The 14,976-nt window shown below is 38.6% G+C and overlaps 1 protein-coding gene across 1 annotated transcript; it reads left to right on the top strand.

Annotated features, from left to right (window-relative positions):
- Positions 1-10,693: 10,693 nt before the first annotated feature.
- On the top strand, positions 10,694-12,714 carry LOC104928404 (prostaglandin E2 receptor EP4 subtype). Its single transcript, XM_027290254.1, has 2 exons — positions 10,694-11,679; positions 12,514-12,714. The coding sequence occupies exons 1-2, from the start codon at positions 10,795-10,797 to the stop codon at positions 12,712-12,714; spliced, it is 1,086 nt and encodes a 361-aa protein (XP_027146055.1). The 5' UTR covers positions 10,694-10,794.
- The last annotated feature ends 2,262 nt before the right edge of the window (positions 12,715-14,976 follow it).

Below are 14,976 nucleotides of genomic sequence, written 5' to 3'. Positions count from 1 at the left end.
GCACTCCCTTGGGTTTTATGTGTCAGTGTATTATGTCATGACAGTGTGTGTGCATGTATGTAGGTGTGTGTAGATGTACATATATTCTTGGGCATTTGTTTGGGTATTGTTATTACTTACTAGCCACTTTAGTAAATGATCTGAATACTTTTTCTACTTTTTCCTTTGATTCATGGTAAAACATGTTACCCAGAAGGCTGAAAACAGTGTGAGAGGATCCAGAGAAAGTGGCCCCTTTGTCATGACTAATAAAGCTAGCTATGTTTAGTTTGTCTTGTGTCAATGTTGTCTTGTCATTTCCTGTTTTATTTTGAAAGATAACTCTTCCTCATGTGTCACCGCCCTGATCGTTTCCACCTGTTCCCCATTACTCTGTGTATATATTGTCTGCGTCTCCCTTTGCTTGTTGCCAGTTTGTCTTGTCCTTTGTGCCAGAGAACCAGCGCCTTTCCATAGCCTCATCTAAGTCCTTGTCTCGTGCTTGTGTATTATCAGGTTTTGTATTTTGCTTTGATACTTTACCTAGCCTTTGTATTTCATAGTTTTTTCCCTCGTAAGAGTGGTTTTTCCGTTTATCTCTTTCCCTGAGTTTGTTAGTAGGTTTCCCCCCTCTTGAGTGGTTTTTTGTTTTCTTAAGAGTATTTAGTGTTTTCCTCCCAGTGAGTGATTTTCTGTTGAACTTTGATAAAAGATTAGTTTATTTGGTACTTCTGCCATTTGCTGCTGTTGTCTCCCGAGTCGTGCATTTGGGTTCAAGCCGTTGTTCCTGCCGTGATACTCTTGTCGAGGGATCAAAATGCGAGCGATGGATTTTCTCAAATATTTATAAACAAGATTGCTTATAACATCATATTTAGGCTAGTAAAGACCCTTCTTGCACGTAGAAACATTTTTTCAGACGGCCAAGCTAATTTATTCAACTCAAAACAGGAAGAGCTCGCTTGGCAGATACGGCACATCTTTCTTTAAAATCTCCTCTAATTTACCAGTCAAGTTTCAGTAAATACTAAAGAAAAGGTCATGTAGATTGATGTCAGCACTGAGGGGGTTTCAGGTTTCCTTTAAAAGAGAGAGAACAATTATGCGATAACACATTTCCCAGCAGCAAGAGTGAAGATGTCCTCCAGCCTGCAAAAGCATGCCGTCTTGATTTGATGATTAATGGTAGTGGATATGCAGCATGTGTTTGTGTCTACATCTTATGTTTTAAGGCATGTGCCATCAGGTGACAATCCACCTTTGCTAAAACACACAGACTGTAGAAAACATGGACGTTGTATCCGTGACGTCACCCATAGGTTTCTGAAGAGCTCCATAGACCTATCAATCAAAGTGAAAAAACAAGTTTGATATAATTTGGACAGGTAAGCTATATAATTTTTTTATTATTTATTTCTGCTGTGAAGTTATGGAGATTTTAATATGGAGGCTTATGGAAATTGACATGTCCTGTCGCCAGCCTCAAGTGGCTGGAAATGTGGTTTTTGGCACTGGCTTCTTCAGTATCCTCAGTGAATCTCCTGCCCGAGAGCTGAACCCATGCCAGGTTTGTGATGAATGATTCTCCAAAATAGTCGAACAATGACCCCAAGTTAGCCTGAATGTTGTTAAGTGGAGCCGATTCTCAGTCTAAATCAGACCAAGTCCACAAAAAAGAATAGTCTACTAGTCAAATTTGGTCCTCTAATGTTAAAAACACAGCCAAATGCAGCCACAATCATCCATAAACTCAAACAGTTACTTTGGTGAATAAGAAAACTTGTTTTCTACATATCCAGACATGATTCCTGTCCCACATAGTTAATATGAACTCTTCCTGTTCATTAAATGTCATCCTCGTGCATCAGCAAATGCCTACAATGTCAAATTATGTGACGATCACTAGAGTTAATGCAGGACTTGATATGCTCATCATTTCCCGACTAATCAATTTAAACACGACCGCATACACACACTCATGGCTGAACGGTAAAATCAAAGCTTTCCATGTTGATTTAAACGGTCAAGTGTTTGTTTGACGTCATACAACAAATCTGCTGTTGCATAAAAACCTCCTAATCCCACTTTTGTGGATTTTCATGTTCAAACTTAAACTGGAGGATTACATGTTCTTCTGTGAGTTGTGGAAACTTTGACCTCTTGATTTAAAACCTCATAGGGAAATGTTCTGTAGCCAAACAACACACTGCTTCTGTCAGTTTAAACACAGTCACAATGTTTGCTGACTAGAGGTTTTTATCTGAAAAAAAGTCAAGACTTTTGTTAGTCTCAATCTTAGTTTTTCATTAGCTACTTTATCTGAATACTGAATTTCCTGATTTTAAACTAAAGTTCATCATTGATTTGATATGATATAAAGTTTCACTGGGAGAATGTGATTCCTGAAACTGATGTGAGCCGAAAAGAAGATGCATCACTTTACTCTCCCCTCCCCGTCCGCACCCCAACTAATAAAGCAACTAATAAAAAAAAGGATCTATGTTGAACTTTAGTTAAATGAAACATCAGCAAACTCTTGTTTGTTTTCCCAGGATAAATAACATTTGTTCAACTTAGTTTCACAACATATTTTTTGTCTGCTCATCCCCACCCCCCTTCCAGTGGCTCTATGGTTCCCCAGTACTAATGAGCAGACCCCCAAGTTCCCCCGAGTTGAGAAATCAGTTTTATATTTGATCTCACAAAACATCAGTTTCTACTTGACTCGTGTTATTTTACGTACACATTTAACAACTAGTACTGCCTGCTATACCAGTCATCATGTATCAGTTCACATCAACCTATAGTATGTGATTTCTCACTTGTAAGTAGGCTATGTAAGCTTAGTACTTGTTGTTGCAGAAATTTGAGCAAACTTTCGAGTTCGAGTAAATGGTTCATCTGATATCATTCAGTGTGTGTGAGTGTAGCTGCCAGGCTCAGTGCTGGACTTAACTTGGGTCAGTCATTGACCTAATTTGAAAGAATGCTCAAACATGGGAGCACCCCAGGGCTGTGTTGTCAGTCCCCTGTTATACTTCCTGTACACAACATGACCATCATGTTTGCTGACAACAGAGCTGTGGTGAAACACTGAAAACAATGAAAAGGCCTATCTGAAGGAAGTAGAGAACCTAACACACTTATGTCAAGACAACAACCTCCCCCTGAACATAAGCAAGAGTAAAGAGATGATACTGGACTTTGGGAATAAGCAGAGGAGGAAGAAAGTGCCTCTTAATATCATTGAGTTCTCCGTGGAGAGAGTGGACAACTACCTTGGTGTCTAATCACAGAGGGAATGACCAGGACGCTGGATCCTGACTCTGTGTTGAGAAAGCAAGGCAGAGACTGTTTCACCTCAGACACTTGAGGAAATCCAAGGTATCCCCTCAAATACTCCTGACAGATCTGATCTGGTGTGGTATGGAAACAGCAAGGCATTTTGTTCAGCTGAATGCCCAATAGGTGGTGCTCTGCCCTCTAGTTTAAAAGACATCTATGCCAAACGCTGCATAATTTAAGATTGGATGCCAACCTACCAGATAACAGCCTTTTTTTCCTTGCTACAATCAGGCAGAAGGTTTCTGGTACACCAGATCACCAGATCAGAACAGGATCATTACTACTATTATTGTTGTTATTATTGTTACTACTATTATTCTCACATATGTTGTAGTATTATTATTATTATTATTATATCATTTCTAGCAGCAGTCATTGTCCCAAGGTGTTATTTGCTACAATTAACGCTGTTGTGAACCCATGCACTTCTGCTGTGACTGATGTATCAATAGCCACTTGTGAGAATTTTCTTCATTATTTTGTTAACAAAGTGGATTCTGTCAGAAAAGACACTAATGTGAGTGTCATTACGTCCACTAATGTTACGGGTACTAAGGATCTGTCTGTTGCTCCAGCTCGTCCTACCGTGTTTGATCAGTTTGAGCTTGTTTCCCTCTCTTCTCTCTGCGACACAATGAAATCTCTGAAATCTACAACTTGCCCATTGGATATTGTTCCTGCCAAATTGCTGAAAATGGTTCTTAACACTTTGGGGCCCAGTCTTCTGGTTTTTATCAACTCCTGCCTTAGATTAGGAACTGTCCCAGCTGCTTTTAAACATGCTGTGGTCAGGCCTCCTCTTAAAAAGCCTAATCTTGACCCCTCAGTTTTATCTAATTTTAGACCTGTCTCTAATCTGCCTATTCTTTCTATGGTTTTAGAAAAAGTTGTTTTTATTCATTTACAGTCCTTTCTTGAGGATAACTCTGTTCTTGAGAAGTTCCAATCTGGGTTTAGATCTCGTCACAGCACCAAGTCCGCACTGTTAAAGGTGCACAATGACATCGCTCTGTCCGTGGATGCCAAGTGCCCTGCTGTACTACAGTAGTGCTTCTCGACCTCACAGCAGCCTTTGACACGGTGGACCACGCAGTCCTCCTGTCACGTCTTAGTAATTATGTTGGCATCCATGGCACTGTTTTACAGTGGTTTACATCATACTTATCCGGTAGAACCTTCTCCGTTATGGTTGGTGACCTGTCCTCCTCCATTGCCCCTCTCTCCTGTGGAGTTCCACAAGGATCTATTCTTGGCCCTATACTATTCTCCTTGTACATGTTACCACTTGGGTCAATTATAGCCAGGCACAACCTTTCTTTTCACTGTTATGCAGACGACATACAAATCTATCTGTCAGTGAAGCCATACAGCAATGGTCAATGTTCTTTGTTTGCTTGTATTGCCGATATTAAGCAGTGGTTGGCTCAAAACTTTCTTCATTTAAACGATGACAAAACTGAGTGTACTGTATTTGGGAATACTGCGACGGCTGGCCTCGGCACCCTGTCCTCTAAGCTGAATTCAACCGTTAGAAACCTGGGAGTGACCTTTGACAGTCACCTCAGGTTTGACAAACATATCAACAACGTTGTCAGGACTAGTTTCTTTCAGTTGCGTCTCCTGGCCAAAGTAAAAATGTTTTTAAGAAGCAGTCACGACCTAGAGAAAGCCATCCATGCTTTAATAAGCTCTAGGTTAGACTATTGTAATGCACTTTATGTTGGCGTCTCCCAGTCATCCCTCAGTCGACTTCAAGTTGTGCAAAACGCTGCTGCCCGTCTTTTAACTGACACCAGCAAACGTGCGCACATCACTCCTGTTCTTAAATCCCTTCATTGGCTTCCTGTCCTTAGTAGGATTGATTTTAAACTTTTAACATTTGTTTTAAAGCCTAACAGCCCGCCCCTTCATATTTATCTGAGCTTTTAACTGTCCGCAATCCTGCTAGAGCGCTGAGGTCTAAAGATCAACTGTCGCTGAAAGTGCCCAGGTCAAAATATAAACACTGGGGTGACTGAGCGTTTTCCGTTGCCGCCCCCAGGCTCTGGAATAAGCTCCCCGTCGAGATGTGTCTCGTTTCGGACCTGGGCCTTTTTAAATCCAAGCTAAAAACCCACTTATTTAGGATGGCTTTTAACACCCAGTAGTATGATGACACTTTTATCATTTCTTATTCGATTTGTGCATTTTTAGTTTTTTATTGTTTTTATTTTGTTTGTTTTTTTACCTATTGTTCTCGTTATTTATTATCTACTGTAAAGCACTTTGGTACACCGAAAGGACTGTTGTAAAGGGCTGTATAAATAAAGTACATTTACATTTACATTATTATTGTTGTTGTTGTTGTTGTTGTTGGTTTGTTATTATATTATTATTATATTATTATTATTTATTATTATAATAATAATAATAATAATAATAATAATTAATTAATTTATTCATTCATTTATTTAGTTCTATTAAGGTTCTTTTTTACTTATTTATTGACCTTATTTCCATAACAGTCATTATGATTGTATGTGTATGATTACTTGTGACAAATAACTTGTCAGTTATGATTGTATGTGTATGATTACTTGTGACAAATAACTTGTCAGTCATACCCTGGATATTCTGCTTGCTATGTTTTGAGTGACTGCACCACTGTAGCCGCCAGGGTGACCAAGTACATACCGGACACTAAAAACAGTTTTTATTTGCCTGGTACTACCCCACCAGTTTAAGAACCACTGAATTATACTGTAAAGTGGTGTTGCAGAGAGACTCGAGCCTAGTTTTATTTTTGCTTGACATCAACTTATTGCGTAAATGAATGTTGCATTCATTTTCAGCTACAGCTGCTGTTTATCACTATGTATGTATGTATGTATTTCACCAAACAGAGGGTATGATCAAATAATCAATTTTATTTATGGTGACACTGAATCATATGTCAGCGTATATATCCTTTTTAGTATTTTAGTATTTAGTATGATATATTTAGCATACTTTTTTAGTATTTGGACTCCTTTCAGGCCCACCAGTATCAACAATGTACAACTGAAAAAAGCTAAGTTTAAAGCCCTGAAATATAAATGACTGCTGAGTACAGTTTATACACACACACAGTAGAAATGTTTATTTAATTTTAAGAACAGTTAACATTCACATTCAGATTTGTGGTAAGATATTTCAGGCCGTTAGGGAATTGTGCAAATAAACATAATTCCAGAGAAGCAAGTCTCTATGGGGAGCAATTTGGGGTGTTGAATGAAATATCCCAATTATCTATCTAGATGGATTCTCATGAAATTTTTAGAAACTTAACCGATCCTTACCGATGTTGTTGACCTTTTCACAAGCATGACCATTGGACACACATTTTGTGGTTCTGTTCTATCAATGTTGATCAAAGTGTTCCACTCAACATTTAAGTACCAGATTCATAACAAGCCTTTAAATTAAATATTTTACTTGGGATTTAAAGAATAAATAGTGAATGACTTATTGGAATTTGGATTAATTAGTTTAAATTGTTTTAATCTGGGATTTTTGATTATAGGACGCTGGTTCACAGCATAAATGTTTCTGGTTCAAACCCTGGCTTGGGCCTTTCTGTGTGGAGTTCACTCACCATGTCTGGGCTCATTCCAGTTACTCCCACAATCCAAAGGCATACAGTTATAGGTTAATTGTTAACTTGTCAAGTGTTGTTTGTCGCTGTGTTGGCCTTGTGATAAATTGGCGATGTACAATTTAAAAAATGGATTAGCGTGAAATTTGTTAGAAACTTTAATGGTCCTCAGAAGGACAGATCCTACTGATTTCAATGACTTGTGGCAACCACCACCATGAGGTTCACATTTGTGGTTCATTTGTGAGACATCTATCTTTCTCTGGGCATCAATCCTAATGACTTTTATGACACATGATATTCAGTCAGAATTTTTTAATTGAAGATGATCGTCTGCCATCATGTCAGTGGCCACATACATGTGGGAGAGAAGGGAACCAAACTTCAGAGGGCATGGATGATTTGCTAAATTTACAGCAACTTCAAATTCACTGGAAAGGAAAACCCAATATCGCTCACACAATTTTTCATGAGGAAGTATTTTAACCTCTTCTTTCCCTGCAGATTACATATAAGTTATATGTATGTATTGCAATACATGGAAACAACCTGACCTAAAGACAAGAGCTGACCTAAAAATGACTTTTTAGAGACTTAGCCATAGCTCTTATCCTTATCTTATTTAATCGTCTGCAAGACTATCTCGTGTAGTTACGCTCTGGTCATAACCTACAAGTAAAGGTGAAAGAATGTGTAACATCTGTTACATCTTACAGTTACTGAAAAGCTAAAAGAAATATGAGCTGCACTGGCATTAGAAAGGAGCAATCTTTTTCATCTGGTTAGAAAACATGGAGGAAGAGGTTTGTCACAGCTCCAAGACCAACAGTGCTTCAGGGACACATCATTAATTGAGCATCCTGAGAGACATTCACTTTATATGCCTTGGAAATCCATTTAATTTAGTCAGATATGATTAGTTTTTGTTATGATCCTTTATGACATTGAAAAACATATTTGCGATTGAAGTTCACAGGAACATTAAAATCATTTTAATTTGAAATTTTTGATTGATGACACTGGGATGTGACACTGCTTTAAAAAACTCACTGCTTGTATTTTATTAAAATTTCAGCCGTGCTAAAACAAAAGCAGATGTAACTGAAGTAAAGAAAGTTGTTGTTTATAATGTTGTATTATTAAAAGGCTTTTCATATTTGAAAGAAAGTTTTTCCTTGCCACCGTGACAAAGTGCTTGCCCCTGGTGGAATTGCTGGGTCTCCGTAGATATTATTAGTAGAGTAGAGGTCTGGACCTCTATATGGAAAGTCTCATGAGACAACTTTTGTTATGAATTGGGGCTATATAAATAAAATTGAATTGAATTATATTTAGACAACCACAGCACTTGATAATGATTCAGGGAAAATGGTGGCTTTGGTTTAATATAATGACAATGATCATGGAACAGATTGTGGTTATCAACATTTCTCTGAAACTACAATCTTTCATAACTAAACGAAGTCCTGCACTTTTAGTTGCAGGTGAACATAATACTGGCAACGATAAAATTTGTCAATGTGATGGGGTGAACAATTTAATAATATTTAAACAATATCTAGATGACAGAGTTGGACCCTGAAATTGCTTGGTTTCTGACTGAATGATAAAAAACACATCATATTCTACAAGGGTTCTTCTTAAAAAAATCTTGTTACAGTATGTTCTGCATTGCAGCTTAGTCATAGACTAAAGTCTTTTATAGTTCCAGTTTACTGCAGCGACCACAGGCAGAGATTATGCATTTGAAAACCATTTGCAATATATAAATTATCTTTACAACATTGCAGAAAACTATAAACCACACAGGGACGGGCAGTACATCCCATGATTCATAACAAACTAAAGCACATACCAGTCTGCGTTGGAGTTTCCAACCATTGGCATCACTTAAGTACTTTGTTGTTTTTAGAGTCTGCCAGCTCCCTTTTGTCTGCAGCAGAGATGAGCAGCTGTGGTTTACCTCTCACAGAGGTGTTGTGTTTTGTCTTTTAAGGTTGTCTGCAGACAGAGACCCCTCGCTTCTGCTCCTCACTGTAAACACAAGTCACGCTGTAATGAATCTGTGATGGCTGAAGAGTCTGAGCAGACTAAGTGCACTGACGTCTCATATGTTCAGCGCTGTCCATCGGCCGTTTGTTGTTCTTCACAACCAATTACATTCATCTCTGTTTGGCCTGTGCTGTGTGCTGCACAGAAGAGACAGAGGTTTGTCATTGGGAAAATACTGACCACAATAACTGGAAACACATTTTCCAAACACATGTATTTATGTGTTTAATTAAATATTCTCCAGCTTCTTCACTGACACCAAACCTTTGGTCAGTCCATAAAGTCTTACACTTTTTGTAAGCACTCTTTGACAGTTTCTACTACTGCTGAAGAGGAACGTACAGAAACTTCATTACAAAATTTTCATGAAAAAGTAAAGAAAAGTCCAGATCAGAACAAGAAGTAGACTAAAATTATGAGGAGCGATACAGATCTGTAGAATTTATTTTCAGTCAGTATGTTTTGATGCTGTTTAATGGTACAGTCATCACTGATATATACTGATGTATGTTGGGGTGTGTGCCAACATTGTGGAATTAATTAAACTTCTTATGAAATATGTACCTCAGTTTTAAGAGACATAGTGAAAAAAAAGTTAGACTTCAGTCAGAGTTATTGGTTTGTATGTAATTATTGTTTCTATGCACAGGTTTAAACAAATAACTGAGTTATTTATTGGATGATTTAGCAGCTTTAATTCAGTTTGATGTACAATCACATGAACCACTGAAGGGACAGAAAGAAGATCAACGACAACATGAAATAACACCAGAAGACGAGCGTTAAATACTCACCTAGTATTTCTACAGTAGAAGAAAGAAGTGCTGCATTGGTCTGAAGGCCATGGTTTGGCAGGCATGCAGAAACTCCAGGAAATCTTAATCTTACCTCCAATGGGGTGCAGATAAATAAATGGAAAAGACTAAGACACTTCATCTTTAGATTCGATAATAAAACAAATTTAATCTTTGAGCAATATTACAGTTTTTATTGCCAATACTTGAAGAATAAACGTTCTTTTTCTTGGATTTCCTGGATTTTGGTTCTTTATATGTAATATCTCTCTTTGTGGCATCTCGCCATGTGTTTGGATGTTATTTCCTCAGCATTTTTTCAGTGCTGAAGGCATTCAGAAAACATGTTTTTGCAAAACCAGCATCATCTTAACTCTTCTCGGAATATGTGGAATTTTGCATTTAAACTTTTTCTTCATCACCACTTTAATGAAGCAAATAGAGCCTAAACAATCTGTGTGGTTAGATAAATGTTTGCATACGCATTTGTAAATGTATTTATCTATTTGCAATTTGTAACTGTTTACAAAGTGCTGATTATACAAGTTGAGTGAGCAGAGTCGATCAAACTGTTTCTACAAACAAAACGCTTAAAAAAAAAATCTGACTCATGTCGAACTGGTTAAAAAAAGTCTGGTGAAGCTTGTGGTGTCTCTATATATCATCATGTTTGTGCGCTCCATCTGTATTCAGTGAGGTCGGTTAAGTGGACCTCCTGCCAGGTTGACACAGACATTACGCAGCGCAGTGATGACGGCAACAGCAGATGAGACACGGAAAGGCAACAGAAATAAACAAAAACGTATATTTGTCTCACAGCATCCCATCCGATCCCTCCTTGTCAGTCTGCTGGGTGGTTCAGTATATTAGAGGCAGCCCGCCTATTTGCTCACAGTTGTGCGCAATTTCCTCTGTGGTTATCTGAGTTACTGGAAAGCAGAGGGGATAAGATTACCAGGGAAAATATTTCTGCTGATTCCACATCATCTGATTCGATTGGTTAAAAGGGAAATGCACCCCCAAATCTACAACAGACCAAAGGAAATGTCATTAATAAACACCAGCCTGTGGGCATATTTGGCGATGGAAACCCCCAACTTTACGCACGGATCCATATCCATGAACGAAACTGTGATTCAGAAGTCCCAGCTGCATACGGTCGACACAACAATCGCTTTGCCGATTTTTATGTTTGCTGGAGGCGCCATTGGGAATTTAATTGCAATAATCGTCCTTTCAGTGTCAAGACAAGAGAGAAAGTCTTCAGCTTTCTACACGCTGGTTTGCGGTCTGGCGGTGACGGACTTTTTGGGCACCTGCCTGGCCAGTCCATTCACTATAGCCAACTACCTGGGCCAGAACGTGCTGAAGTACCAACATGTCTGCGAGTTTGACTCCTTTCTGTTGCTATTTTTCAGTTTAACAGGACTGAGCATCATATTCGCCATGGCAGCGGAGCGGTACCTGGCTATATGCTGGCCGTACACCTACGAGCGGTGGGGTGTGGACCGACGCTTTGCGCAAAAGTTCCTTTTGTTCATTTACACCAGTCACATTTTCTTCTGCTGCCTCCCGATGATGGGCATGGCGAGCAGCAAGCCGCAACAGTCCGGCACCTGGTGCTTCATCGACTGGAGAACAGAGGAGTCCGTGTCCTCCGCTTACTCTGTCCTGTACGGCGTCATCAGCCTGCTGCTCATCCTGGGCACCATCATGCTGAACGTGTCGGTGTGCGGAACGCTGATGATGATGCGCCAGAGGACCGTGAAGCGGCCCAACACCAGAGGCAGCGTCCGGGATAGGTGGAGGGCTCTGTCGTCGGCTGCAGAGACGCAGATGATCTCGGTGCTGGTGACGACCTCCGCTGTGGTTCTGGCTTGTTCAGCCCCGTTAGTGGTGAGTCAGTGTGGGCTTGTGATAATAAGTGGTTTGCATACAATCCCGCAGTACAACATGAGGAGAGAGTTAAGTTTTTTCCTTCTAGAAACTAACTGTACTACTACTGTATGTGCTGAGGCTTACTGCAGGGCAGAATCATTCAGATCATTTACTCAATTAGCAGTAATCAATGTACAAATACTTTTATGTTGACTCACCTGTAGCCAGAGTACTGTATCTTTATATAATAATTATTCATCCATTCAATCATACAGAATGGAAAGAACTAAAGATTACAAACATTTGCTTCATTACACCAATTTTTTCTTCAATTTTAATTTCAGTAGAATAAAGCAAAACTGTTGTCAGTAGATTTATGACCAACATGAGTTTATAGTTTTAACCTCACCTGTATTTTATTATCCTGTATTATCCAATATAATATATTCTGTCCTCATAGTTGTGATTTCTTCTTCACAAAGCTGTTAACTTTTAAAAATAGTTTTGTTCATGTAGAACTCCAAAAATATTTGTATAAATAAAAATATTCAATTCCTTCTTTAATAAGAAATCATTTGAGAAGGGAAAATCAACTCATAAAAACATTAAACATGTAACAAGAGGTCTCATGTAGAAATTGTCTTAAGTGATCATGAGCCAGAAAGGTTGTGAACCAGTGATGTGGATGTTTTATCATAGTTCTCTCTCTTTTTTTCTTTTTTTTAATTAGGTTTAAGAATGATAACCTTTATCTGAGTTGGTAAACCTGAATAATGAAGAAAGAGAGGACATATTCCAGTTTTATTTACAGTATGAAGATCTGAGCTGTCTCAACTTGTTTTCCTAATTCAGGTCCGAGTGTTTGCCAACTTGATGCTGAAAAAAGACTCAGAAGCAGACCTGGCTGCCATCCGGATAGCCTCAGTTAACCCCATCCTCGACCCCTGGATCTACATCCTCCTCAGGAGGTCTCTGTTTCGCCGACTGCTCAGTTTATCCAGGAAAAGCAGCAGCATTCGCAGTAGTTCACCCTTGGAATCTGTTCTATCCTGAGCTCATGACGGACAGCCATGTATGACACAGAGAGCCTGCAGCAGACCTAAAACAGACTGAAGACATGTTTGACGTCTGTGAAAGTTTGCTGCCTTCTCACGCTGCAGGCAGCTTGATGAAGGGCCAAAGACTTTGTGATCTTCATGGGCTCACAGCTGGACAGGACACTCAGAGCTCCTGCCTGTGGATTATTTATTCAATAAAGGCAAGAGGCTGCTCTAATTGTATCTATGTAAGCAACATCTGCAGTGACAAAGGACAGATACAGATGTTATTACAGTAGTAGTGCAACAGTATGACATGACTGAGCCTTCATTTTGTGCCTTTTACTGTCAGCCAGTCGGTGCTCTGGCATTTTAAAGTTGTACGTTTCCTCGTCCAGTTTATGTGCATTAATCTGTTGGATGCTACAGGATTATTATACAGGCAGGCAGATCTATTTCATCTCTCATTTCATCTGGAGACAGTGTTCAATTTACCAGTGAGTCTGTGTTCAAAGTCATATTTTCATATAAAAGTGCATAGACATCATAAGGCTCTGTTATTACTAGAGACCCGTCACAACTATTTTTCTGAGATGTGTTTTTATGGTTTGGACTCCTCATCCTCGACGTGTCCACAGGAAGTTTCTCTCAGGAGTAACTTTTGCATCAGGAGAGACATTTGAAACACTGACATGAGCTTGATGAAGCACTGAATAAATGCTACTGAGGTATGTTTGCATTAGAGATCCTAACCTGAGCCTTTTGTCTCGACTGTTTCACTGTTTTAGTCTTGAATGGAACTCATGTTAACATGTGCTCACCAGCGGTGGAAAGTCAAGTACTGTAAGTGTGTAAGTACCATTTTAGGGTACATGAACTTTACTTGAGTATTTCCATTTCATGGGACTTTAAACTTCTACTTCAATATATTTAAGAGGGACATACCTTTACTTTTAACTCCACTACATGTATTTGACAAGTTTAGTTACAAGATCATTTACAAAGTAAGATTTTATAGGACAAAAAAACATATGGTGCATTTCAGCTCTAAATCCTCACATGGATTTATTTAACGAAAGGAATATTCAAATGAGCAATCTTTTCACCAAAAAACGATACAAAAAAGAGAGAGATAAAAGATATAGAAAATGTAATTAAAAGAGAAGAATTATTACCCTGTCAGATTTATCTTGTGACCCTTCGGAGAGGCTGATATCTAGGTTGGGAACTTCTGCTTACACACACAGTTTTGATGCAGCAGTTTAATAATGTTGACATTTCACTGTATTTACCCTTGATAGTATACTTTACCGATCACACTTCTGCCCTTTAGAAGGACTTTGAATGCAATAATGTAGTATTTCACATGGTGGTATTGCTGTTTGTACTTAACACCTTTGACCTCAGTCAGAGCTTCAGTGTTATATTTCACCTTAAAGCTGATTTAAACTCAGACACTGGTCCTTAAAATGGAAATTAATAATCGCAGATTCGCCTTTTCTCAACTTGTTTTTCTACTATCTTCTACATGTGATCAGTAATTGCAAGCTGTCAACATTAATCTGTGTATCAATTCAAAGGTTGGGAACTTCAGTTTTTCAGTTTATCTACTTTGTCACCAGCGCCTGTTTGCAGCCTTCAGTTCTTCAGGTCTGGTTTGAAAACTTTTTTTTTTAAATAAAAAAAACTGCATATCAGTCTTCAGAGGAAAAAATAAAAAGAGAGGAAAAAGCTATCTTTCATCATGAGGAATCTGCAGATTTTTTATCTTTCCCTGGAAAGTTTAAAAATGTGAACTAAACTGAAGACATCCGTTGCCTCTCTGACTCAGAATTACATGTCAACATCACTTGTGAAACTATGAAATCTTTTGCGGCTGAAATTGGTGCTGCATTAAATGATTTTTGGCCACTAGGGGGCAGAAAAACTCAGAATATTAACTACTCTAACTCTAACTGTAGCCTGTTTTCTATGAACCTGATAAATATAAGTCAGTTATTCAGCAGGCTTTTATCACATGCAGCTCCTGAGAAAAATATGTGGTGAGGCTTTCAAGAGGCAAATGAACTGCTGTTAAGTTTTACTCCGGGTGAAGACATTTGCCTCCACTTGTCCCTGCATGTCCTGGATGATTGTTAGAGATATTCAAATGTTTTAACATGAGATTAACCAGTTTAGTCTGGAACAAACCGACATTCAGGTACCATGTTAAACTACTGTTTCCCCTTAAATTACACGCAAAAGTTATAAAAGTGAGACAGAAAATACTTAAATCTGC

This window comes from Larimichthys crocea, chromosome XVII (genome assembly GCF_000972845.2).
Source record: "Larimichthys crocea isolate SSNF chromosome XVII, L_crocea_2.0, whole genome shotgun sequence".
NCBI lineage: Eukaryota > Metazoa > Chordata > Actinopteri > Sciaenidae > Larimichthys > Larimichthys crocea.
The sequence above is the reverse complement of the archived record's forward strand: the minus strand, read 5'-3'. Positions and strand labels throughout refer to the sequence as shown.

Bases quoted from the DNA above. Each gene is read 5' to 3' on its own strand.
- LOC104928404 (XM_027290254.1), top strand. From the start codon at position 10,795: ATGCACCCCCAAATCTACAACAGACCAAAGGAAATGTCATTAATAAAC. The intron at 11,680-12,513 runs GTGAGTCAGTGT...TTCCTAATTCAG, and splicing joins CTTGTTCAGCCCCGTTAGTG to GTCCGAGTGTTTGCCAACTT.